We start from the raw sequence: 27779 nt of genomic DNA, 5'->3' as shown, positions 1-27779 counted from the left end.
TACTCTAGGGAGTTGGTCCCTTTGTCCCTGGGGAGGAAGGAAGGTGTCTAGGTTTGGTCAACCCCCTGCCATCCAGTCAGCTAAGGAATGGCATATTTGGGTTGTGAAAGGGAGTCCTGTTTCATGGAGCCCAGGTGAAATTCAGCCAGGATAGAGACTGCTGTGCCTAAATGGAGCCTCACAGAGAGGGTGTCTGCTGCCCACATAGAATAACCTGAGCCTGTGGAAAATTAGTCAGACACATTTCCTCTTTCTTGAACTAAAATAATAATAAAAGGTCTTGCACAACATTTTCCCTTCCAAGGCAGAGTGCAGGCCCCTTCTTCCTGACATGAATTTAGTCAAGCAGACATGGCATGAGCCCCTTTCTGCCTAGGACTCTCATCAGCCAGAGGCCCCTCTACTGCAATCGGACACAGAGCCCTCCAAACACTGTTCTCTCTGCCTGGAGCACTCCCACCCCCTTATGCAGTGAGTTCTTTACCACCAAGACTCCAATTTTAGTATATGTGCTGCCGAAGCGAGCACACCACCAAGACTCCAGCTTGCCTTTTGGGCCCAGCTTGGGAGGCAGTTCCTCTAGGGAAAAGCCATTTCCGGTTCTGGGTTTGGTGGCCTTGCTCCTCATCTGGGCTCCGTGGGCTGCCAGCACAGCCTTATCCTCACGTGTGTGATCACCTGGTTTCCTTTAGTCTTCCCCACCGCCCTCACACCATAAGCTACCTAGCCAGGGACAGGGCCTAGACGCTTAATAAAGATCCATGGAATGAACGAGTTCTAAAATTCTTTAATGTGTCCTTGCCTTCTCTTCTTCCTGGTGCTTTTCGCTGGCTGAAACACGTGCAGTGTCAGGATTGAAAACAGCGAAGGGTGAGTTGGGGGTTGGGGAGAGGGACACACGAGAATTTGCACTGCTGAGAGGGAACAGCAAAAAGGAGAGTTTAGGGGATTGTGGGGCAGTGACTGGGAAGGAAACCCAGAAGGAGACCATGCTTGTGAGCGGTGGGTAGTCAGACCATGGAAGGGTGGAGGGCCCAGTGAACTGGCCTTGGACAGATGTGCCTGTGTGGCAACTGGCGGGTGGGGACAGCGTGAGTGGGGTGGTGGGTGAGGGGGCCAGACCTCTGCGCTGGGTGTCTCCCTTCACTGGGGCCCACTGCCCTTCTGGCACTCTGGAGGCCAACCCAGCAAAGGTGAGCAGACTTGGGGGCCTTTACCATCTTAGTCTAGCTTTAAAATCCCACAAAATGACTTCTGCATTGTTAAGCTTCTTTAAAGCCTACACTGTGACTCTTGTCTCTGTAACTCTTCGGAAGGGGTGCTCCCAAGAAGCCACTGGGGTCTTGGGTCTGAGGCACAACCTTCTGTCCTCCCATGCACCTCAGGGCAGGTGGCTGCCCCAGCCAGCTGCACCCAGGACCTGCCCCGCTCCGTCAGGGAGACCGTGCTCACACGGAGTCTAATGGGGCACAGCTCCAGCCTGCCTCAGTCCTTCTTCAAAAGGATATGTGGCTCAACATAATTCCTATAAAAATCACAAATCAAACCACATGGAACACAAACACTTACTTCTTTTGCACACTCTCCAACCCTCCCTCAAGTTTCCCTGAGCCAAAAGGCAAAATGTTTACAGAAAATTTTATAAAGACTCGAAAACCTGCCAAGGCAAGGTGGCAGGGCTGGACATTCACCAGCTCAGGCTTGGTCACTCAGATTCTTCTAGAGCCAGAAGTTTCTCTCAGGCATTGACCCTCACATTAGAGCTCAGTCTCGATGATTCTCTAGACACCAAAGTATTACAGGCTGTGCTTAGGTTTGATGCCATCATAGCTGAGTTCTGCCTGAGCTATTATTAATGCCTGTCTACTCTTCAAAAACAAGTTGTTGGAGACCCAAATGATCACATCATGTAAACTCTGAGAACCATTTCTAAGCAATGAGAAAAACAGTTTTGTGAAACCCATTACTACTCACCTCATGAATTAGACACTTGTCTATGAGCTGTAAATAGGAACTTATATTTTCCTCATCAGGTCTGGAGACCAAGAGCTGTGTGCACACTGTGAATTGAAAAAAAAAAAAAAGAAAGAAAGAAAAGATGAATTAGAAACATGTATACCCATTCTAACCTCTGAGATCTGCCCCTGGTTTCCTTTCAGGACCAATATTTTGAGATACGTGTGCCTGTGCCTTTACGTAAGGTTCACAAAAAAGGCCAGGAGACTCCTCATTCCACTGAAGTCAAAGGCTTGGTCACCACGGGAGCCCTCGCCTCGAGAAGCCCCTTCAGTTAATTCCAGGCATACCATTCTATATTAAGCCTTCTGCAATCCAGCCCGAGACAGACACTCTAGGAGAAGAAGAATGCGGCCATGTCCTGAGCCCTATCTCTGAAATAGGCTCCTTTTGAGAAGGGAGTTCAAAGGCATCAAAGACCATCAATGTTATCAGAGGGCAGTCTCCATAATTTAATGAATGAACTGTGCACCTCGTTTGGAGGCATGAGGCTCTGGAACATCTTTTAGGACATGAGGTGTGTGGGCACGCACATGAGCAGGAAGCCTGCTACTCAGTCACTGGAGGTTATTTTCTCAAAGTGATAACACACTTATACACACGTAGGTCCACCCACACACTCCAGTAACTGAAGTAATAAAGACAAAGCAGGATCAGTCTGCGGGCAGAGCACACACACCCACTGGCCTTCCCACGGCCACGCTAGCATGGCCCATGCTTCTCTCGTCCTGGAGGCTCTGATGCTCTGATCTTGATGGGGGTGTTTAGAAGGCCATGGTGGAGGTGGTTGGACAGAAGATGTCAATTAGAAGAGAAAATGCCTTGCACTCAAGTAGACCATGCTTGAAACCTGGGCATCACGATTCCTTTCTCCCCCTAATCCTGCATTAACCAGTCTGTTGCAGAATTCCATTTATACTCTCTCTTTGCACAGAGACTCCCAGTATAGCATTGTTTGTATTGACAAAAGCTCGAAAAACACCTCCATGTCAATTCACTGGGGCCCTGTCGAATTATGCTTTAAGCATACAGTGGAATGGCATGCAACCTTGAAAAAAGAAATTGGGTAGTGATATTGTATTGATAGAAATATTAAAAGTATACAATGTAGAAAAAACAAGCTGCAGAAAAACATGTAAACAACACCTGTTTGTGTGTAAAAAGGATACTCATGTGCTTGTATATGACTATTAGGAAGTTTCTGAAGGGACAGTCCAAACCTGTTTAGAGAGGTCACCTGTGGGGAGGAAGATGGTGGTGCTTGGCGGACAGGTTATTTTTTACTTCCATCATTTTGTTTAGTTTTGATTTTTTATGTTGAGCATGAATTGATTTTATAATTTGTTTGAAAGTAGCTAAAGTTTAAAAAGAAGCCATGCCAGAGGAGCTTGGGTCTCCTGAGGACTGAGCCCATCATGGATCACACTCAGACATGCACTCCCACAGGGTCATCCGTTGTAATCCCACACAGCTAAGAGCCCACTCAGGGGTGGGAGGTCAGGGGGTGGAGAGGGCTCAGAGGTGAGTGGGGGGAGACCAAGGACCCACCCTGGCCATCAAGCTACTGGCATCTCTGCTCAAAGGGATGTTACAAGTCATCTCCTCTGAGCCAGATTTCTATGGATGGAAGTCTTTTTTAGGACGTGTACACACAGGGCATTTCTCACTGCACCTGTAAGACTCAGGTGTCCATTTCTTTTGGTAAAAACTTGGTTCTTTAAAATGATTGGATGATAAAAAAAAAAAAATGTTTCTCCTTCCCAAAGGAAAAGTACGGGCATTCACTGCATTTTTTAACACAATCACACTTTCTTGTGAAACACTCCATTCGAGCACAAATTATTCTAGCATTGGACTTTTCAAGGATAATCACGTAATCACTGTGCCACTCATGGGGGAGACACAGGGCAGTCCAGGTGGAAAGAGTGCTCTCACCTAAAGGACCACATGAGAATTCTATCCTGCCCTCCAGACAGGCACTCGGCCCGGCCATGGTGCCTTCCAGGCGCTGTCTGCAGTAAGGGCCGACTTCCGCCCACAGGCCCGAAGCCCACCGAGCACTCACTCTACTAGGAGGGCCCAGCAAGCCCTGGTCTGAGGGAGTGGGAGAGAAAGGGGACAGGGTTAAGGAGGAGGCCTTTGGGGATTAGAGGGATCGGAGTTCAGGTGACTTCTGAGCCTCACTCTCCTCATCTGTAAATGGGCTAATGGCATCTACCCAGACAGGTTTATCCAGCACTCAGGGGAAGCTCCTCAGGAACCCGGAGCTCTGGTTAGTGGTGGTGAGCGAAGAAAAGGGGGGAGGTGTGAGAATCAGGCTCTACCTTTCCCCATGACACGTGTGAACTGCCCGGGGAGATCCCCCTCCGGCAGGGGGGCGACGGCCAGCTCCCCATCACAGCTACTCAGCTGGTGTGGCTGCAGCCCGCCGCTGGCCCCAGCCGAGGTGGTGGCTGTGGCCCCGGCGGCCGAGGCACTGTCTTTGCAGTCGGGGCTCTGGCCCTCAGGGCCCATCAGTGAGGGCGGGTGCGGAGCCTGGGGCTCCCGGCGGCGAGCCTCGGGGGTGGTGCTCGGGGAGCTGTAGGCCTTGATAGGAGTCAGGATCATCTGGTGCAGTTCCTGGAGTGGGATGCGCAGGTTGCCCCCCTCGATGATGTCCTGGATGGTCAGAGGGAGAAGACCTCTGTTAGCAGCAACAGGGGTGGCCTGCCTTGATGCCTCGATTCCCCTGCCCCAAGTCGTTCCTAGACAGGACGCACAGCTGCTGGCCCCTTCATCACAACATTCTTTGGAAAGGCAATCACTTTAATTTTATCATTCTATTATTAGCCCGGGCAGAAAACTTGGAAAATACAGATAGGCATAGTGGGGAAATTATACATCACCTGCAAATCCCACCACCTAGAGGTGATCACTAGAATGATTTTGTACATTTCCTTTCCTGGCTTCTTCAGTGAATTTCTATAAAAAGCGTTATACAGTTGACAGGCACACACTTTAGAAGCTATATAACAAAGCTGGGTCTCGTGGTAACTTCCTGTCCTGTGTACGAGTTGTTGTGCATGAAGGAACCTGCTGCTCATTCACACCTTCACTCAGCCCCCAACACAGGCATCAACGGGGCAGTGGTGAAGAATACAGACTCTAGGGCAGATGCTGGGGTTCAAATTCGGACACGGCTGTATGACCTCGGGTAAATGACTTAACCTCTCTGTGCGTCAGTTTCTCTGTGTAGAACACACGGATAACAGCCGTATCTGCCTCATTGGGTGGTTGTTAAGGATGTTAATATTTGTAAAGCTGCAGGTTGGTGTCAGTTATGGTGTCCTGTGCGTCTTTGTTAAGTTACTAGGTTTGTGGCCAGGGCCCTGAGGAGCCAGGCACCGTGCCAGGCAAGGCGGAACCGTGGGAACAGCCTTTATGGTTCCCTTGGGGAGTTTACATCCTACCCTGAGATGAACATACCGTGTGCTAGGGACTGAGGTGCAGGCCAGGTGGCTGTGAGGGAAGGCTCTCTGAGGGGTGGACGTTGGAAAGGGAACCCAAATGGATGCGGGCATGAGGATTCTGGGCAAGTGTGATCCATGCAAAGGGCACGGTAAGGGCAAAGGCTGTGAGGTGGGGCACGCCTGGAGTGTGTGAGGAAGAACAAGGAGGCCTGACGTGGAGCAGGGTGGTGAGGGGGGAGGGTGGGAAATCAGGTCCAGGTTGCTCCCGGGGCCTGAGCGTGGAGGCATGGATGCTGGAAGTTTTTCTAAATGAGACGGGACATCAGGGAAGGTTTTGAGCAGGGGAGTGACATGTGTTCAAAGAATCATTCTGGAGAGAAATATGTATAATCTATATGATACAGCTGACCCTTGAACAACATGGGTTTGAACTGTGTGTCCACTTACCTGAGGATTTTTTTTCTATAAATATAGTACAGTATTATAAATTTATTTTCTCTCATGATTTTCTTAACATTTTCTATTTTTAGCTTACTTTATTATAAGAATACAGACTATAACACAATCAACACACAATATGTGTTAATCCACTCTTCAGGTTATCAGTAAAGCTTCCAGTCAACAGTAGGCTATTAGTAGTTAAGTTTTGGGCAAGTCAAAGTTATACATGGATTTTCAACCGCACAGGGCGGGTGCCCCTCTACCCCATTTGTTCAAGGATCAACTGAAGTTGTCTATAATATATGAATGGCTTTATATGTTGTATAATAAAATTGGGTCCTTCTGCACCTACAGTTTGACATACTGGCCATTATGTATTAGAAAAAGAGTGAAAGTGGATTCTGATTGACATTTATCTGTGCACCAGATGCTCACGGAGGCACAGAACAGGCTCCGAGGCTTGGGGCCGGGGATCAGGGCCTGGGAGTCTTTTGGGCATGGTGAGCAGCCCGGCCCTCTGCCCTGGTGCTGTCCTGGTGCTTCTGCAGCAAACCTCTCCGTGGGACCCACGAAGGACACTGACAATCGGGGCCTTGATTACTAATGAAGTACTTAATCTTCCGAGAGCCCAGAATAGCAAGGACATCATTATAAAAGCTTGAAGCATGAGTACCAGTCCATTCCTGGGATCCTCTCTTACCAAGAAAAATTGCTTGATGGTGTCAAGGAACACAAGCCCACGGAACACGATCACGTCTACACCCGACTTTCCAATCAATCAATTAGAAAAAGGAAACCTGAGGATGGCAGCCTTGGACAGGCAACATTTCAATTCTGGGCAGCAGACCACCAAGAGCCCGGCCCCGTCATTGGCGGGAACCTGCTTTGCGCAGGAGTTTGGACGCAGAAGCTTAGCCAAGTGGGCACCCAGGGTTATTGAGGACAGTGAAATGCTAAGTAGCCATCAGAATTGTCTCAGTCCTGCTCAGGGCTACTTTCCAGCCTATTTTAGAGGAGAGAGTCTATTTTTCTTTTAAAGAGGAGGGTTTTAGAGTCTACCGCCTTCCTTCTACACCTGGTGGATATGGCAGAGGTGAGACTAGGTCACTGCCTGTGCTGGCAAGCCTGATGTGGGAGTCGGGGGGTGCTCCTGATCATTGCCAGTTTTCCTGCTGCCTGGACTGGACCAGCCTCTTCCAGAGTCTAGGGGACGGCGTGTGAATGATTCCTTGACTTTGGATGTGGTGATCTACCTGGGCAGGGTGTATGGAGGTAAGCTAGCTGGCCCACCCCAGGAGAGCACCTGTTGTCTTTCCCAACTCAACTATGTGCCAACTGGGGGACCCCTGCCTCAAAGTCCTCCACTTCTGGCCAACTGCCTCACCGGCACCTGGTAAGTGGGTGGTGGTGGGAGGTTCTGATCTTGTCCAGCCCCTGACTGAGGCGGGGGAAAAGGAAATGAGAGAGAAGGGATGAAGCTTCCTCAGAGTGAGGCTGAGTAGGCAGAGCTGACCGGCCTATTTGGGAGATCACATGCCTCCCTGCCACGCTATCCCATGTGACAGTGACCACTGAGGTGAGCAAATGCATGCTCATGACATTTTGTCAACTGCCACCAAGCAACCCTCGCCCGCTCCTGTCACATGCCATAAGACTTCTGTAGTTACTCAGTGAGGGAGGAAGGAGATTTTGGTTATGCTAAGAGCTGAACTCCTTGAAATAGGAAACATACACTTGCCCCAAGTTCAAATCTTATTTTATTCCACTGGAGACAGCCACCCCAGAAAGGAAACCATAAACCTAATGAGTAATGACAGACACTTTCTTTATCTTATCAGGAATCATGAAGAGTTTTGTTTTGTTTCCCCCCCCAGCCTTCAAGCCAGTGTCTCAAAGAAAACGCTTGGCTACCAGCAAGTTAACAATGTGCTTTAGGCCAGGCTCCATGGGGTTACATATCCAACTCTTCAAAATCAATTCTAGAACTCAACATTGAGTGCCCAGGTTGAGAAGGAAGCTAGAAAATGGCCCGAGTGGGACTCACTCCAGTGTCCTCAACTGGTTGTGGGAATTAATTCTCCATGTTGACAAAAATAGGGAACCAACCCAAGTCTGTATTGATCCTTCAGACCATAAATATAATCCTACCTTATAAACACAAAGAGGCAAAAACGAAGCTGTCCGGTCACTAATGGGCCAAGTCTAGTAGCTCATGGCAGAGCAGGTACCAAGAAGCACTCAGCTTGGGTGGCACAACTCAGGGCCCACATGCAGGAAAAGGAGCTACTTGCTGACCAACCGCTTGCCTGGCTTTCTTAGGTCTTAGAGGAAGACTGGTTTGGAACCTTCACAGGGCATGTAATGGCAGCAAGGGGCAAATCATCTGGAAGACAGGACTCGGGCAGCCAGTGTCCCAGCACTTAGACACTGTTCGTGGCCCCACCTTCCCCCTGCATGGGCACAACTGGACTTCTCATGCAGTAGACGGCATGCCTGCATTGACTTAAATCCACTCCCTTGCCACCTTTCATTCACCAGACCCCAACTGAGCCCTACAGGGAGCCAAGACCTAAAATGAATACAGCAGAATCCTTGCCCTAAGATGCTTACCATTCCTGGGTCCCATACAGTGTGAGCAGGCTGCCAGGACTGGGAGCTGTGGGAACACAGTGTGTGTGTGTGTGTGTGTGTGTGTGTGTCCTTTCTCTATGCCAGCTTCCCAAGGAAGGGTCCAGCTTCACAGTTTGGGAGTTAGTTGCAAAAAGGACAGTGAAGGGGTCCCTGGCCTTCCCTGGTTGGTTAAGCACCTGCTTTCAGCTCAGGTCATGATCCCCAGGTGCTGGGACTGAGCCCCACATTGGGCTCCCTGTTCGGCGGGAAGCCTGCTTCTCCCTCTCCCACTCCCCCTGCTTGTGTTCCTGTTCTCGCTGTGTCTCTGTCAAATAAATACTTAAAAAAAAAAAAAAAAAAAAAAAAAAGAATAAAAGCATGTGGAAACATTTTCAGTATTAAAGATCAGTGTTGAAAAGTCTGTCCCAGTGACCATTCTAATCTTCTCTTTTCCTTTTCCACCAGACATCTTGAGAAGTCTCCACACTTCCTTCCCTGATGGCCTTCTCACCCATTCACACTCCCTGGTTCATGGGTTTTCTTTCTGTCCCTCCATTCTCCTGGCGACCCTCCTCACCGTGGCTACCAGTGACCTCTGGTGGCCGATTCCAGGGGGCGGTGTTGAGTCCTTATTGTATGGGACACATTCGCGGCCCCTGATGGGATTCCCTCCTTCAAACACTCTCTCTGACCCTCGGGGTGGTTCAGCCTCTGGCGTTGTTTGGTCCCTCCATCTTCTGGTGCTCCTCGGGGTCTGTTCTCAGCTCTTACCACTCAACACACACTTCTGGGGAACCAACCGCCATTTCCACACAGATGACCCACAGTGAGTCTTTCAAACCCTGTGGACTCTAGCATCGTCCTTGTGGCCACTAACTTGCCTTTTCCGCTGCAGTGTCTCATAGGCACCTCAGACAATCTGTCCAGCTAAACTCCACTTCTCCCACCCTGGCAGCTCCTCCTATATTTTCTGTTCCCAAATGGCACGGCACCTGGGTCGATGCCTGGACTTCCGCTAAATGACCTCTCTTGTCCCTCTCCACCCTCACGGCCCCCACCTTAGCTCAAGGGCCCGCCAAGGCTGGCTCTAGGCTCCTACGGAGTCTCCAGCCCGTGCTGGCCCCTCCATGCTCTCCCCCCTCCTCACACCTGCAGAGCGCTGTGTCTCATCCCAGGAAGATCCCCCCACCTGCCTCGGTGATGGCGCTGATCACAGGGGATTGAGAGGGCACCGCTGTGTCTGTGCGACATGTCTGTGTCACAATGCACATCCGAGCTCCCCAAAGGCAGGAACCAGGTATTTCTGTATTACTCACGGTGAGTCTCCAGTGGATGGGGGTAAATCTAGTCCAAGGCAGCTGCTTAGTACGTATTCAGTGAGTGAGTGGAAGAGCTCTGGACCTAGAGCTTACCTGCAGCAACTACTGATTATGAACTAGCCATGGGCGGGGTCCCAGCTATCTCCTTAGAAATCTCTGGGTTCTATGTGAGGTAAGAATGCTGTAGGCAGGGGCCTGATGACAGCATCTGCAACAGCATAATCAGCTCGGGACCCCTGGGAAGGCCACAGAAAGGGCTGGTGTGAGTGTGTGGCTGGTGGCCTAAGTGGTAACACAGTAGGGACAAATCCCTCCCTCCAAGAGCAGGAGGGCCCTGGGTCCCAGAGGAGAGAGAACAGAGCCAAGGGGCTGAGTCCTCAGGGGCTGTTGAGGCTCCCCACCCCCAGGCCATCAGCTCCTGAAGGGAGGACCACACAGGTGTCGGAGCTCAGGTGTTCTGAAGCAAGCTCACGGTGCCGGTCTGGGAGAGACACAAGCTTTCTTCCCCAAAGATGCCAAAATAAACTCATTACTGCTCTTTTCTTGGCCATTAGCTGCCCTCAGATTTTGTATTACTTTTGTCCTCTTTTTAACAATTCCCATTCCAGTGAGCCGGGCAGAAGGTGTTTTTGTGGAATTAATACTATTCGAGGCGCGAAATGGCAATGGACTCCTCAAAGGCCAGAGAGAAAGTCAGTGACACGTCCAGGCACCTGTGACACCTTGCTGCCCTTATGTTTCCACACTGAGTTGGCCCAAGGCCACGGGGAGTAGAGCTAACAGTAGTTCCATCTCTGTCTCTCGGGTCGGTGCGTTTCCTCAGTGACAAAGTTCCTGGGAGTTCCTGAAGGATGCTCCAGAGATAAAGGGGGACGATCACTCTTTCACCATAACACTCAGCAATCTAGTCCTTAGGGAGAACACTTCCCGAGCTTTCTAACAGAGGCGAAAACTGGCCTTTTGCATAGTCCCCAAAAGAGAATGGGTTCTTATGTTAAAGATGGCAATAATCACTGTCAGACAAACTGCTTGGTAAATAAAACAGAATTAAGAACAACAGCCTTGGGTTCAGTTGGATAGGTCGTTTGTCATTTGGGATTCACTTTAATTAAGGGCGGGCCTTTGAGCACGGATGTGCCACATGAGTAGCCTCTACCCATCTGTCGATCCCAAGGCTTTCAAAGCCACCTTCCTTATAAAGTTATATATGCATATTCTATATATATTACTTGATATTTTATGTGATATGCATTAAATGTAACTTTATATATTCTATGTAAAATTATATACACACATCTTTATAAATCAGCAAAGAAAAACTCTCATTGCACTAAAATGTTGACATGCTCACACAACTTGTGTTAGGCCCGCCTAGCTCCATACTCTGTTCCCTTCCAAAGGCACCCTGGGATTACTGGACGACATGACCACTTAGGCTGTGCAGGGAGCATGTGCCCACGGAGCTTCCGGCCCACCAATCCCAACCACCTCCCAACAGCAGTGCTTGCACAAGAATCCCAGCTTGGGGCAGAGGCAGCACAGGAACGAGGCTTGCTCTCCTCTGTACCTTAGATGAAATCATGAAGTTACCAAGTCCCCAAAATGATACCAGTATGAGGGCAATGTCTGGATACAAGGATAGGAAGAGAACCTGTTTAGGCAGCGAAAAAAAGGGACAGTAGCAGCTGATAAGGGCTTATCAGCCAAATGATTCTGATTCCCTCTATTGAAGCTGGAGTCTACTGGGATGGCCAGTCACAGGCTGCCTGGACCCAGGCAGTAAGTATATGTCAGTGGTCAGGTTCCATAGAAGTGTGGATAACCAGGAAACTTTCACTTCAAAATCCTTTCATTTTTTTCTGCCTTTGGTAAGGAAACAAGGCGGAACACTCTATAAGGTCTGCCAATGACACCTTCAGCTGAGACTTTTCCCATCATGGTGGCAGAGATTTGCCCTCCCCTGGTGATCACTCACCCTTTCCAAAGACTTCAGGAGGTTTTGTCTTTCTTTGAGCTTCTGAATACTGATGACAATTTTGTGTCTTGCACCTTTGGTAACATTCTGTAATTAAATAAAAGTTAATTTAAAAACATATTTTTAAGAATCAGTTTAGAGACTCCTGGAGGCTATTTAGTACTTTACTGTCTTCTTGGTTCCTATGTTTGTGGACTAGTAAATATCCATTTGTCTCTCTCTTCAGTCCCCTCTGTCATAAACCTCTCCTTACTAAATGTTCTGACTACATCTGGCTATACATTTACCTGTGTACTTTGGCTGTGACCTTTAGGAGAGAAAAGAGAGAGAGACAGAGCTAGAACAGCAAATTACCCACCCAGCATGAAATTTCTTCACAGTCTTAAATGATCATTTTAAAGTCATACATCCCTCTTTCTCCATATTGTCATTTCAGTCCCACCCAGGTTGCTTGAAGGTTCCAATCCCATACAGAGCTTCATTGTTTTCTCCAACCTTTCCTAGGTTTTCCCATCTCTGAAGTCTGATATGGTTTTCACCGGGTGCCAAACAACACAGGGCCGTTTTGGGCAGTTTGCAGGTCATCTTTGGTCTCCATAAGGAAAACCAGAATATAAAAGAACCTAAAACTCAATTCAGTCATCACTTGAGCTAAACGATTAGAATTCACAGTTACGGCTGTGGATTTTGGTTTAACTGTGCAATGGTGAGCCCAAGGATTTAGGTCAATGCTTGTTGACTAGAGATACTGCAAAGTTCCAAAAAGGAGGTCCTTTCTTAAGTCAGGTCTCTAAGACAAGCTTCTGGTGACTTCTTGCAGCAATTCATAGAATTCCTCTTACAGGAGGAAAAGATGGGAACACCAGAGACATCTCCTTCAGAGATATTAACACTCAAGGGACAACTGAACTCACTCTCTAAGATGAAGTGCTGGGGGCAGATTTCTGTTTAGCCTTGACTTTGGGTTCAAGTGAATTAAATTACTCTGAAAAGTTTGTTCTGGCCTCTGGCTTTGCCTTCTCTGTCAATTATGTCTTGTTTTTTCCCAAGTCAAATAACTGAGGGCTTAGATTTTTTTTCCCCTCAACTCGGACTCAAACACAAAAAATGCTCTTAGAAGTAGTTCCATCAATCCCTGGGATCTCAAGGGGCAATCGAGATCCAAAAAGTGGTGGGAGAAGTGTTAGGAAGTTGAAATTAGTGCTTTTCATTCTCCGAGAATGTGCAGTGACTTTGGGCTTTGTCTTGCATCTCAATACTTGTGTTCAGCCAGGCCTGCAGAGGTTAATTAACTGAAGGTGCAGTGGGAAACCAGCACCTGCTGGGAGCTTTGAGTCCAGGGCAGTACTGCCCCAAATGGTACAATCTCCTCTTCCTGCAAGGGAAATACTATTAGCCTGTTCAGACCATTAATTCTTTTAAATTGTTGCTCAAAGGAAATTGAGGTCAATTTGAAACATGCAAATGGCATTTTATTTTTTTATTTTATTTATTTTGCAAATGGCATTTTAAACAAGAGAAACAAACACATTGGTCAGATCTAGTTACTCGAGCACAGCATGGTAGGAAACATGTTTGGTTTTGGGGGGTCTGTTGACTGGCCTAGCCTTGGGGAAAGACGCCTGAGAAGGAAGGGGGAACTTTGTTCTTTGATGGCACCCAGAAGGGAAATGAAACCTGAGACCTGGGGTTATCCCATTCTCTGTGACGGTCCCGTGTTATGCAAGGCAGTTAGAAGAAAAAGTGTTTTGCACAACTTACTCCAGTCTCAACTAAGTCCAATCTGAACACGTTTTTGGAAAAGTGTTGGGGAAGGTCTGAGGCATGACCTGGTGCTTCTACCCACTAACTACTAGAAGTTAGCTGATTTGTAACCGGACTGGACAACAAACAACCAATCTGGCATTGTCCAAACCACCCTTAGTCGGACAGATGGAGGGAGGGGGCAGGGAAAGCAAAGGCTGGAACACAGACTCTTTGAGGCCTTGGTCAAATGTTCCTTCTAGGCCATTCCACCTTGAACTTATAACCTTTTTCATAATACTCTTTCTCCTGAGCTGTATTTGCCTTGCAGTTATGTGCTGGTCCCCCGCCTCCTACTGGACGCTGAAGACAAGAACCCAGCCTTACTCACCATGTAATGCTGGCCAGCACCTAGCAGGTCGTAGAACAAGGCAAGCTACTGGGTGGGGATAGGTATGGGTCCAAACAAGGTCTGTCTTGGGCGGGAACTTCAGGTTCCACCTGGGGCACCTTCTCAGGGGATGGTCACCGGCAGCACTTACCTGAGCCTCCAGCTGGCACTCAGTGAGGGCCATCATTTCCTCGTAGGTCATCTGGGAGAAAAGCGCAGCATACTTGTGCAGGCGGAGGCTTTTTAACCAGGCCGGAACATCTGTGGTGCAAGATGTGCAAGAGATGGGGAGAGAAATTGAACGGGAACAAGAGATGACAAAAGATGTGGGAATAGAGAAGAAAAGGAGGGTGATGGTCAGAGGGGGAAAAAAGAAGAAAAAAACCCTTTATGTTACTAGTTGTTCAATTCCATTTTGGCAGCAAATTATGGACTTCAAAGTCTTGGTCTAGCCCTGACATTCCCACTGTCAGGCTCCCTTATTCTACTTTAGACTAGGGGTTGCAAACTTGGGGTCCATGGGCTGCAGGGCATATAGGAATTCCCTAGAATTATACCCCAATTTGTGGATATATGAGTAGTTTTCTGGACAGAAGTCACCATAGCTTCCATAAGGTTCTCAAAGGGGTTCATGACTGAAAACATGGCAAGGAACCACTGCTTTGGCCAGACTACTTCATTACTGATTTGGAAAGAACTGACTTAGAATGTTAAAACTACATATGATGAGTCTTCATCTCCAAGATTTCCTTCTAGGTTCAGTGTAGCTCTCCACATGCTCTTTCTGCCACTTCCACAGGAAGAGCTCACCCAGGCAACCGTGGAAGTCCATGGGTGGAGTTGCTGTCATTCTTAGCCTAATCCTCCTTCTGCTTTCCTATGCCCCAGCGGGAAAATAAGGGCATCCTAGACTCCAAAACTATCACTCCAGTGTGTGTGTGTGTGTGTGTGTGTTTGTGCCCCCGCTGACCATTTCTCCAGGCTATGGAATGTGTCTGGATGTGTCTCAGACCTTTTCCTTGAATAGCAACCACAAATATACCAGGACTGGAAAGGCCCAAAGATTGGCTAGATCATAGGATAATAGAATTTCCAAAGCATATCTGAAATAAGCCCACATTTTGGATTCTAGAGTTGGGAAAATTAAATAGTAACTATATCAAAATCCATGAAAACTATCACCTTGCTAAGTTCAACCAAAACAAAGCACTTGCCCCTGCTCTTTTAATTCAGAGTTTTTGAGCTAATAAGATCTTTGAGAATTCTCTAGAATCACCTTCCCTGACCCTTCGCTCATTTTACAGATGGCAAAGTTAAGTCATTGTCTAAGTCACGGAGCAAGTATGTGGTAAAATGGGGACTAGAACCAGGCCTCCCAACTCCTGGCCTTTTCCTGCCTTGTAGTAACTTCTTGTGAGATGAGGACCAAACAGCCCATCAATGGTAGGGCTGGATAAACAATGACTTCAAAGTACTTTGAAATGTTGAAGCACTGGATAAATGTTACTCATGTTTCCTACAAAGTATTATCCATTACTAACCATGTTGACTACAAGATACTGTCTGTTGCACCAAGTGCTTTATTCTGAGGCACTGACAAACACTCCAGAATAAGTGGGAAACTTCCAATATTCAATTTTTAAAGTAGTTAACTGGGATTGATGAAAGAAACCTGGCCTACTCTGAAATCAGGCCCGGCCTCCCCGGGGAACCCAACCTAGGCTTATGGAATGTGGGTATTCAATGATCTCCTGAAATTCGAAGATTACAAGGGGAGGGTGGGCCTGGTGAGTTTACCTCTTGATCTGCAGTATTGTGAAGGCTGAAGAAGGGGAACCTCTAAAGAAATAGAATTGGCTATCCAATGCCATTTGAAGACCAAACTCAGTCATCTCAGGCAAGAGATCACTTGATTCTGTGCTTTGAGGCCCTTCGTTCTACCATGACAAGCAGAGAGTCCCTCTGGGACCATCAGGAACCACAAAGAGAAAAGGCTTCCCCAGGCACATAGTATCAACCACTTATGTCCTCCTTGACTCAAACTGCGGTTGCACAGAGTCCGGGACCTTCCAGCTCAGGCTCTGGCGCTTTCCCTCCTGTGACATCCTGCACCCATTTTACCAGACTTTATTCTCCACCACGTTTTGTTGTTGAAACAATGCTAATCTTTCTGCAGAGTGAGCAGCAAAAACTACAGCTCTGGCTTTGGGGCCAGTGACTTGTTAATGCTTTGGCACCAGGTTTCATGTTGACTACTCACATCTTTGAAAAGTCCCAAGTTGCTGCTCGGAAAACTCAGTGGATCATGGTTCGGTGAAGTCTGGACAACCCCACAGCACACTTGGGCACAATTTGTCACAGAGAGTACGGAGCATCTCATGGGCCAGACTTTTCACCAGTGCCCTACAGTTTCATCATGTAAAAGCCACTCACGATAAAACAGAATCCTGAGCTACTAAATCATGTTGTAAATGGGTATTTTATAAGCCAAGAGGACAATATGGTGTTTTAAGAGTTGGGGAGAGTGGGGTGCAAATCTTGGCTCAGTGAGACTAGTAGTCCAGTCAGTACTAGCTCCTTTCTAGAAAAGATCTGGACAACCAGAATTCCTGTTAGAGGGATGAAAGAGCCTGCCTCACCCATATAGTGAAAATGTGGGCCACTGGGAGTTGTTTTCCTACAAAAGGTTCCTACACAACTTCACAACACGGTGAGTAGGCCTTCCCGAGAAGCTATTTCTAGATGTGTTCCTGGGCGATGTAAGCTCCTCTTGGCCATTTTTCCCCAAGGCAGGCACATGTTCTCTGCTTGTACAGCAAGTATCTCCGAGCTTTGCTCGGTGCTGCAAGCTGAAAGGGCTCTCCTTCCTCAAACATGAACAAAGAAGAGCAAATCCCAGTTCTTAAGAACATAGCCTACTTTTACCCCCTGGCTGGAGATAAGGCACCTTCCTTTGCCAGGGATTAAAACAAAACTCCCTTAAAAGGGAAACAAACCAGAGAAGTGAGCACCTGCACCATTTCACTCCTCCCAAGCCAGGAATTCCGATGACTGGGATGCTAGATTCTGTTAAGGTGCTACCCAGAGATGAAGTCTAACTAAAAGTTCAGATCTTTTCCCATGGTCCAAGTGCCACAGGGTTGGATGCAAAGCTGAGGACCACCTCGCATAACCTCAGACATTGTTTCTTCATCCTGCAGATCTGTGGCTATGTTTGAAAGAAAAGACAAGCAGGGGTGTTTCTTGAAGGAACTGATACGTGACTGGCGGCATGCATGCCTCCTGGCTGCCCACCTCTGGTGGCACACAGCTATTTAGCCTCAACTGGGCTGCTTCGGATGGACTTGCCAACGGAGGTTCCAGACTAGAAAGTCATTCTCTTATGCAGTGTGAGAAAGATTAAGATGCTTTTGCTATATGCTGGGTTGACTTCCTTGTCACGTGTGGGCATCCTGATATTTGCCCACTCAACGTTTGTTGAATGCTTACTCTGGGGGCCATGCATGTCCCTACCATCAAGGAACTTTTCATCCAGAATGGCTGACTCACACAATACATTTATAATAGTTGCAGGACAAGTGCTAGGTCAACTCCACGTTCTAAGTGGGCACAGAACAATGAGCATTTTGGTTTCCCTTGGGGAGTGAGGGATAGCTTCACAGTGGCGGCAGCCTTGGAATCACTGGGCAGACCATACTGAGGAAGCCTCTGCGGAAGCAGGAACAGCATATTAGCAAAGCACCAAGCCAAGAGAGCATCTGGGGCCAAGCAAACACTTGGGTGAGTGTTAGAGAATGGCTAGTAACAAGGTGGGGCACCTAGGCAGGGGTGCGAAGATTGAGATCTGTAATGATGAAACAAAGAGGACAGACCTCGTCTTTGGGTGATGCGGAGCTGTTGAAATCTGAGCAGCAAAGGCACAATCAGATGAGGATGTTAGAAAGATGATGGCTGTCAGTGTAAAGGCTGGACTGGAGGATGTGGGAGGGGAGGCCAGGAGATGAACTGAAGCCCTTGGAGATGGCTTGGAAGGGCAGTGGCGAGAAAAAGGATATACATGGGTAGTATTTGAAGACCAGGGAAGAATAGGGAGTAAGAGTGAGACTGGTGGTTCTTCTGATTCAAGCTTGGTTAAGACAGAAAGTACAGGGGAGCCGCAGGTTTGGGGTGACAAGGGAGAGATGGTGAGCTCCACTTCATGTCAGTGGAGTATCACTGCCTTTGAGCCATCTAGCTGGAGAAGTCAACCGGACAAGATCTCTGAAGAGAGGTCTGAGCAGGAGAACTTGTCAGCAGCGCATGGTAGTGGCTTTAAGCCATGGAAGTGGGTGAGATCACTCAGGGAAAGAGCATGGAGTGAGAACAGGGGTGAGCCAAGATAGAGCCCTAGGAGCATGAGGCATTTAGGGGAAGGTGTGGGAAGAGAAGCCCATGAAGAAAATTGGGAAGAGAAAGCTGAAGGGTATGAGGTTTCTGGGAGAAAGCACCACCATCCATGTGCAGATGATGGGTCCCTGTACACAGTGTCCATCCTTCATGAGCCTTCTTCTAGATCTTGCTGCAGTCCACAGTGGTTTATCTTTCTATACACTCATCTTTCATATGCTCTGTGTTTAGCTGCTGATCTTTACCACTGGGATCAATTTCCAATTATTTTGATTTCTATTTCCCTTTTAGAGTTTGGGCAAACCAGCCAGAGAGAGGCTTTGTGGCACATACAACAGCTCACACAGAAGCTGGGCTCCAATTAGAATTTGAGTTGCTTTTTTCAAATATTTGCCGCTGGAATGGCTGCCTATACTATTCAACAGGCCATGTGGCACCTGCCTCGCAAACAGAGAGGCTCCACAAGAGTGAAAGACGGATCCGATACTGCAGAAGGGCCCAATGTGGGAAGCCTTGCAAGGGCAGGGAGTAAGGCGTCCCTGGAAGAGAGAGACATGAACAGCCTTGGCTTCCACAAGAAGCTTCACCTGTGGTGGTCCTGGTACCTGCAGACAGAACAGCAACTTCCATTCACCACAGAGAGCCGGGCTACTCTCAGACAACGCTCTGTCTCTTCCCAAGATACAAGTGCATCCTTGGTCTTTGAGGGAGAGAAGAGGAAACCAACTGAGGGGCAAGAAGAGATGAACTCTTCAGCGTTGAAATGCGAGGGCAAAGATTCCTTTCAAAAACAAAGCAGGAGTCTAGGAACGGTACCATTTTACGGAAGCCTGTCTCCAGGCCTCCGAGCAAAAGAAAGACGCGCCTTGGTGTCTGATTCCTGGGAGCTGAGAGTGCACTCCTCAATCCTGGGAACCGTCAGTGGTGGCCTCCAGGAGGGGTTCACGTTGATGGGGAGTCTGTGTGGGTCTCGGGAGGGACAGTTTGAGTAAAATATCCACTTAGACTTTCGGATACAAACATAGGCACTAAATTTCTCAATGTTTCTGTGAGCTGCGACACTCCTAAGTGGTGTTCTACACGCAGCTTGCTCTGCATCATGAAATGGCGGCTGGGTTCCACGTGGAAAGCTGCCCTCTGCACGCCTGCACAGCTCTTCAAGCACCGCGGCTGAAGACCCATGCTTGGTAGGAATGGCAGTGAAAAGACTCATGATCTTTAGAATTTGGGAGAATCCCGAAAACTTGCCTCTCAGACAACGGGCCTCTGGCCTACCTGAGAAGAGGGGGCACGATCTGAGCCCCTGAGGACCTATCCAGGCAGGTTATATGCTGGCATTTGGGAATAAAGAAAGGGAAGTGAATTTACTAACTCCTGGCCTTTTAAGTTAGATGAATTCAAGACAGCGTCTAGAAAGTCAACATTCAGAACATGGTGGCTTGTTCCCATGACAGCTGTGCTGAGAAGGGTCCCGGCACACTCTCACTCCATCACTCACACCCTCAGAAATGCTGGATTCACCACTTTTCTCACAAAGTTTTCTCACGGGGTTCTTCGTCTTAAAACCGATCACACTTCTCGATAATTTTTCTAATCGAATACTAAGACAGGCAGAGAAGTTCAAAGGTTTACATTTCAAAAACAACTCGAGAGTCTGCTTCTCCCTCTGACCCTCCCCCCTCTCATGCTCTCTTTATCTCATTCTCGCTCTCAAATAAATAAATAAAATCTAAAACAAACAAACAAACAAACAACTCGAAACCCCAAACTGGCTACTTCAGAACAGGCAATGCATTTCCTTTGCTGTGGGGAAAAAAAGTTTACTTCAGTTTCATCTAAGACTCCCTAGAAAAGGCAACCAAGCCTGTTTTCCCAGTCCCTGGTCCCCTCCAATCTTAAGGGCTAGGTTTCTCTCAAGGTGACTGGAGCCATAGGTTTCTTTGAACCTGTATAATGTCTGGATACAATGTAACAGTTTCAACTACCTCCACGACTTGTACCGACAGAACGCCACCCATCGTAAGTCCACCCAGTCAATGTGCACTCCTAACGGTGAGGCTGGAGCTCAGATCAAGAGAAACAGCCCCCGCCCTCTACCCCTCTCACCCTGACAACTGTGACGACAAAGTCATGGAGCTTCTCACTCTTAGGAACCCAAATCTATGGGCCTTACTAGCCAGAAATCCGGAATGGAGGCCCTCCCACGAGCCTCCCCACGGGCAGGCGGAATACTAGCCTGCGCAGGTGAGAGGAGGAGCCCGGGCCAGGGAAGAACACGGTGCACCGAGGTCTGGCACGACTCCTGCGCTGGAGTGTCCTACGGGTCCCCAGACTCGCCATGCCCCACACGGGCCCCGGATCTGTTTCTTCTCCTCTATGCTCTTTGCTACAGACAACACCGCAGGCTCTCCAGCTGTCCCCGGCAAGAACCTGGGCTTCGTCCTAAATTCCTCTGGCTCCTGCACCGTCTACTTTCAACTAGTGCACATTCAATTCCGAGCTCTCAATTCTCTCTCACGCAGACCACGCCCACACACTCCTTGGAATCCATTCTCGTGCTGCTTACACCTTGGTCCCACCTCCTCCTTTTCCTCCTCAGTTACTAAATAGCCTCCACCTCTCAGCAGGCTTCCAGGTCCAGATGCCCTGCTCCTCCTCCCCTCCTACACCCTGCCCCACTTCCACTAGGGTCCGATTGCCCATGAGCAAAGGTAAGCAGGTCGTTCTGCTGCTAAATGCCCTCGACAGCTTCTATCAAAGTCAAATCACAAAGCCTAGCGTTTGGCTTTCCCTTCTCCAGACTCCTCTCCCGTGAGCTTTTCACCGTCAAGCTATAGGAGGTACTCGGTCAATCTGTCTTATCACCATGCTTTCATGCATCCTTTTCCCCCTGCACAGAATGCCCTTCCCTCACCTTATATATTTGGCTAACTTGTAATTGGGCTCCAAGACTCAGGTCCAGGCCTCTCCTCCTCAGGAACTTTCCTCGACTTCTCTCCACTTTGCATCAGGGCCCTCCTTGGTGCCTACCCTGACCCAGGGCAAGTCTCCAAAGACAAGACATTTTCACAGCTGTGCACCTGCATCAGGTACCTGTTTGTGGCTCATGTGATGGGGACTCCCTTCAGGCAGGTGCCATCTCTTTCTTCTCTGTCTCCCCAGTAACTAGTCCAAAGCCTCTCTCAGCAGGTGCTTAAAAGCCAACTGACTTGATGAAGACTAAAGTGAAACCTACGAACCAGTCTTTCTTCCCTTCTCTCTGCTCCCATAAACACAGCCACACCACTCATCGACAGCCCTGGCCTTTTGAGAAGTCTTTGGGTGTTGTGTCTATACATTATTTCTGAGGACATGATGCTAGTATGAGGGGCAGATGTGCTTCCTCCACCAACGGACTTCTGCTCTTCTAGGTTTTCTCCTCCTTCCTGGAAATTATGGGAATGTCTTTTTTCCTCCTCTTGGCCACCTGAAGGCTTTGCATGAGAGAAAAAGTAAGAGAGCACATTCCACTCATGTGATGCTGAGGGAAAGGAGGTTATTATAATTGAGGACCACCCCGAGAATCATGAATCTTTCCCCTGGGATAAGTCACTGTGACGTTTTTGCCAACAACGAGGACAACTGAATTTAGAAACCACAATTAGCATATCTGGGCCAAAGATGTATAACCAGTTGCCTCCACGGGGCATGTTAAGGGGGGGAAACTCTCATATTCCTGTTGTATCCCACTTCTGTTCGTTAATTTCTCATTGAGTATCTGATCCCATTCTTGCTTTAGCCTGAGTGAGATTAGTCTGAGATCCCCACCCCGAGGGACATCCAATCTGTGCTTTGGAGCTGACTTACATCTTCAGGATGGGTATTTACTATAAAAGGAAAAACAAAGCAAAGCAGGCAGATGATGTTAATCCTCTGAGAGCACAAGCTCGTCTACTTGGGAGAGAACTCTGCCACGATCCCTGGCAGGGTGCTGACCCCAAGACAAAAAGAGGGCGAGATCGATGTTTGTGAAAAATTTAAAAAGAAGAATGCTGGGCCGTGAAGCTTTATTTCACACTCTTGACCCAAGAGGCACATTCCTAAGGGACATTCGTAGCCAAACCTGGCTAATTTGTCCAGATGAAAAGGAAGGAATAGATGAACACAGTGTTTCAGCAAGGTATGCACAGCTGTTGGCAAGAAAGATGAAATCACACTACATTAAGCTCAATTATGGTGACTTTTTATTCTTTCCCCAAGGTGCAGGGAGAGGGCTGACCTGCATCCTCTGGAGATTTGGAACTCCTCCAAATTCAGCTACAGATTCCTTGTTGTTTCTGTAAAGTAGGCTTTTAAAAAAACTTTAGAAAAATAGCAATTCACGGATGGCATCCTGAGGTGGACCAGAAAGTAGCCTAAAAGGGCTGATACTCCTGCCAAAGCACCTGGTCACATGGAAGAAGGGAGACGTGGATCCGAGAGGAAAAGGTGGCTCTTTTTAGAAGCACTTCATTTGATTTCATATTTCATTTCTCAGAAAGTATAAATTAATTTGGAAACTTCAACCGGTGTCTGCTCTTGGACTTGGGAATCAAATGAGAAACCCCTGGGCTGGGCTTGGTGAGGGCTGCCTCTTGGGGGCTGTCCTGGGAGGCCACCCTGTATAGTCTTTCCTGACAGACCTGAGCAGTGGTCTTCTCAAGAAGCATCTCCAGGCACGGCTGGGGGGTGGCCTTGCCCCCAACATTCTGGGATGCCTCTGTTTTCGGGTGTGGACGTTTCTACGGCTTGACCTATCAGCTCAACTGCAAATACACTTTTTCCCACAAACAGAATCCTTTGTTGTCTCTCATGCTTCCTTTCAAATAGGTTTTGCCCTTTAATTTGCTAAGGACTTTATATTTTTAATCCCAATCCAGTTCTTTGGGAGCAGGACAATTTGATAGGTCAGCAGAAGGTGGGCGTATATAGGAAAGAGTCCTCTGTTTTAGCCAGTCACCAAATAGCCTGCTTTCTGACCATATCCCTTGGGCCTATAAAGAAAATCTTGGATGTAAGAGCTTATCTGTGTCACTTTCTGACTGAAGAATCTCTGAGGAGACAATTCTTATCAATTCTAAGGAAAAGAATAGAAGATGCTTACATAGGGGATAGTCCCTGAACTTTGGAATATTTTGGCTTTTATTCTAAAACAGCAATAAGAAATTTTTTCAGTTTTTCTGTCATTCATTTTTCTTTACAAACATGTTCTCATTATTCTTTTCTCACCTCAAAATGACAGCACATAATGAGCACACCTCACCTACTTTGGGAGGATGTTGAAGGTGTACATTAAAGTTGAAAGAAAGAACGAATGAATGGATGGAAGGAAGGAAGGAAGAAAGAAAGAAAGAAAAGTAAAAGGAAGAAAGGAAAGAAAGCAAACCTCTTATATAATGAGACAGGACCAGCATTCCTCTCTGGGAGAGGCCTGTAACCCAGAGAACGGCCTTTCCACAGGACCCTGCTTGCCCTTGAACACAAAGGCCAAGGCCTCCTTCCCGCAGTTACCTATTAGAACTGCATATACACTTTCTTGGAAACATGCCACCCAGACCCTCCACTTGGCCTAGGAAGAAGCTAGTCCAGAGCAATGGCTGGCCCTGCCTCCCTCGGTCCCTCAGGTACTCGGGTGCCCCAGTGACAGATTGGCCTGCTGGCTTACCTAAAGCATGGCTGAGGCTCATCTGCTACCTATCACCTGGGGCTCAGCTGCTTGAGCACATAACCATGTAGCATGAACTCAGAAATGAGTTTTGCTAGGTCTCCAAAATTATGACACATTCCCTCAAAAACTGTGAAAGAGAAAGAGGACACACATCCCCTCCATGCCAAAATGAGCCATTGTTTGTGCTGTCTGTTAAACACCTTTAAAGACCCACTTGTATCAGCAGAAGAAAGCATCAAGACACATCCCACTCACTCTGGGCACTCACCATGGGATGGGGGTGGCATGGGGAGCACACGGGCCTGTCTGCCGCTGGGGAGAGAATACTCAAGGAATGCACCAGGGAAGCGACTTCCCGGCAGCTTTATTCCCCTAAGGGACAGGCTCCCTGCATCAGCCTGGCGCTCTCACCCTGGGTGGTCATGGGTGTCTTTCTGTGCCATGCTTCTGTGGTGGGGAGGGGACTCGGTGCAGAGCCTCCTACTTCAACACTGATCCTTCTCGAGGGAAAGGTTGGAGACAGCAAAACCTCAGGACTCTGGATGCCAACAAAGAAGGCCGCTCTCAGAGCCCCACTCAGTACTGTACTCCCAGAAGCAAGGCTAGTTACTGTTTCTCCATCTAAAATTGTTATTCCTGGGTCTCTGATGAGCATCCTTCCCGAGGACTTCCCAGACTTCGAACAACGTGGTGTCTAAAAATACAAAATGCACGTATCCTCTTTGAGCCTATCGTGCGTAATTTGGAAATCTCTATCTCCTGATGAGTAGCTTAAGAAGAGGATAGATTTACAGGGCAATGTACAAACATTTATTTATGCTGCATAAGAAGGCCTTTATCACCTGTATGCAAATCCATTATCAGGCTTAAAACACTGTCAGAGATTCTCAGTGGTATTTTATTCATGTCCCTGAAACAGATGCAGAGGAAAGGGTCTGAAAGTGTCTTCGGATATCAAAGGAAAAGGGAGAGAGAAAGGAAGCACGACTACAATTCTGCACTAAGAGAGACTTAAAAGAAAGATCCTGTGGTTTGTGTTGCTAAATTATTGACGGTTCCCTGGCCACGGCCAACGAGGTAGAAGGCTGGAGTAGCTCAGTGCCTTTCCCAACAGGACAGGTTGAGCAATGTATGAGCACAGTAGATCCTATCACCATTAGCGGTGACTCATTTAATTGCCTGTAAGTCACTGCATTAAAAAAAAAAAAAAGAGTGTTGACCTCTCTTGCTCTGGTTCCTGCTTCCCAGGTTTTGGCAAGATACCCTGGAAGGGGAATTGGAGTCCTTTCCGCCGTGGTCGACCCTGGAGCTCTGCAAGGGCTGAGTCAAATGCACAAGCCTGGGGAGGGGGCTGGGCTCCTCTCTTGCTGACTGCCTATCTCTCTTTTTACCCTTCTGACTCCAAATAAAGGGATGGACTCTGTTCCCAGTGGTTTCTCGTTTAGTCACTCACCTTTCATACCACTACCTTCTTCTTGGAATGTGTTACGAGCAGTGTTCTGATCTTCTAAGTGTTCACTCCCACCACTTCCTGAAGAGGCTACACTGCTTTGTGGAGACAGGGGGGCATGATCGGATGGGAGGCACTGGGGTCCTCTAGCTCGTAAGTCCTCATGAGACATCCATCCATGTCCTAGAGGCTGGTTTGGCACATTCATGGGTGGGGTAAGGGACACAGATCGTTTCAAAGGGCTGTGGTGTGCCTGGCCTGAGAGAACTGGAAAAAAAAAATAAAATGAAATAGGTTATTCCCCCCACTTTAGCCTGGGCCACAGAGAACCCACAATACCTTTTAACCCTGAGAGATGATGCTAACTATCTGCCAACTCTATCAGTGGTCCCCGCAGGCTGAATACAGGCCTGGCAGGGGCCTTCCCTTCAGGGGGTTAAAAAGGATGCTGTCTGGACCTCTTGGTGGGTTGGGTTTCCCCAAGGAGGCTAAACCTACAGTGCCCACACATCTGGCCTTAGCCTCTGTGGGTCAGGATCTGGTTTTCGTTCTAACTCTAGAAATCAGGATCCGTGGCAGGAGGCCTATAAATCAGGCGAGGCTCGACAGCCTGGTAAAGTGGCCATCTGCCAAGAGCGAAAAGAACGTGTCCTGGACATTTTTTCTTTTTTGGAAACCCCCAGAACCCGACGTTACCCATGTCATTAGGGTGGACTCCTTGAAGGGCAGGCAGGCTGGTCACCGTTTGGGATCTCTGCGGGGCTGAACTAGAAGGTGGACTAGGCCTGGCAGCCAGGAAGCAGGGGATCTATCAGTTCCGGAGGGGTGCGGGCTCTGCGAGGGCCGCAGTGTGGACGCGGACCTCAGGGTCTGTACGGGACACGGGCAGCCGTGTGTGAAAGGGCCAATTCTTTCCCTGGGCTTCACAGGTTAACGCCAAACTTCACACTGGAAACAGTGCCAGGTAACAAGGGCTTCATTCAGAAGCCGGTGGGGCGCTCGCAGCGAGCTGGGAACGCTTTCCCCCGCGGGTCGACGCTTCCGCGCAGTGGGCCACATCTGTGCGACCCCCGTTCTAACATTCCTTTTCCAGAAAACGAGGAAAAAGCAACACAACTCCCATAACTAGCCAAATTAAATGGAGGTTCTTTGAGGGAGGGATTTCACCAAAATCAAAGCCGGGAGAGCCGACGTTACCCTCGGTGGGCTTTTCTGGGCGTGTAAAGTGACACAACTTTACAAAGTAAGTCTATTCATAACATTTTCTCGGCCCCGCTTCCTGACAGGTCCGGGTTGTTTTGACTGCGGCCGCGGGCACATGGAATTGAGCCACATGCATTTTTAAACATTTTTTCAGGGAAGCCATTAAGTTCCATCTCAGGCCGTCTCCCCTACAGTGAGGTCTTTGCTCTCCCAGGCCTGGACAAGCACTTCTTTGCTGGTGTTAACCTGTGTTTTTTAGTAAGCAGACCTGACACCACAGTGTAAGAAGTTCTGCTCTGTGTTAGACCTAGCAGCGCCCACCCCACAAAGACCTGAGCAGCAGACTACCTTGCCCCCACTTCAAAGAGAAAGACCAGAGCCAAGACGCTGCGGGTTTCCAGAAAGTGTATTTGGGGGTAGTGGTGGGTGTGGGAAGGTAGCTCGTGGTCAGCTGGCATCGACCAGGCCCCGAGAGCAATGGGGCTCACATCTCTGTTGTCAATGTTTCCTTCCATGTGGCTTCTTCATGCAGCCAGAAGGGGCAGCTTGTGTGAAAGGGGGGCAGCCGGAAGGGCTAGAAGCTTCTTCATTAATAAAACAGGGAGGCAAAAAGGGAGCTGCCAAGCTTACTATTTGCAACCTGAGAGATTCCCACCTGAGGTAGATTCTATCAAAGGCAAGGAATTATCATCACTGGACTTAAAAAAAATGCAAAGGGAATATTGTTTAAAAAAATTTTTTTTGACCCTAACAGGCTGAAATAGCTTGCTTTTCCACTAAATAGAGTAGGGAAGAAACTACTGAAAAAGGCTCCCTGGAAAACGCATTGCTACCTGGCTGGATCAGAATTAGCAAGAGAAAAAGAAAAAAAAAAAAAGACAGAAAGAAAAAAAGTAAATAAAAAGGAAGCAGCAGTAAAAATGAAGAGAGAAGCCAATAGGAAGAAAAGCCAGACATCCAGAAAATCCATTTCATGCCTGTCTAAGTATTTATATAAAATTGGGCAGACTTGTTGAGGGCTGCACCGAGTGCCGGGATGGTCCAGCTTAGACATCTTAGCTTTCTGATACCTTGGCAACCGTTTCAGACTCTCTGATGGATGCTCTGAAT

At 48.2% G+C, this 27779-nt stretch overlaps 1 protein-coding gene across 5 annotated transcripts in view; it reads right to left on the bottom strand.

Moving 5' to 3' along the window:
• Positions 1–27779, bottom strand: part of SAMD4A (sterile alpha motif domain containing 4A) — a 206657-nt gene that overhangs the window by 26529 nt on the left and 152349 nt on the right. For 4 of the 5 annotated variants that reach the window (XR_010405190.1, XM_064571082.1, XM_045900898.3 and 1 more), the window contains exons 4-8: positions 25470–25733; positions 14096–14205; positions 11811–11897; positions 4341–4674; positions 1975–2060 (exon numbers count right to left, since the gene is read on the bottom strand). Coding sequence is in view for 4 of the 5 variants with exons in the window: in XM_064571082.1 (XP_064427152.1) it covers positions 1975–2060; positions 4341–4674; positions 11811–11897; positions 14096–14205; positions 25470–25733 (881 nt within the window). In the remaining variant the exon portion in view is untranslated. The remainder of the gene's footprint in view (positions 1–1974; positions 2061–4340; positions 4675–11810; positions 11898–14095; positions 14206–25469; positions 25734–27779) is intronic. The other variant, XM_045900899.3, reaches the window with a different exon arrangement.

This window comes from Mirounga angustirostris, unplaced genomic scaffold (assembly GCF_029215605.1).
Source record: "Mirounga angustirostris isolate CCGP_5_RB_7025 unplaced genomic scaffold, mMirAng1.0.hap1 SCAF_9, whole genome shotgun sequence".
Lineage (NCBI taxonomy): Eukaryota > Metazoa > Chordata > Mammalia > Carnivora > Phocidae > Mirounga > Mirounga angustirostris.
Note: the sequence above shows the minus strand (reverse complement) of the source record. Positions and strands in the feature narration are given on the sequence as shown.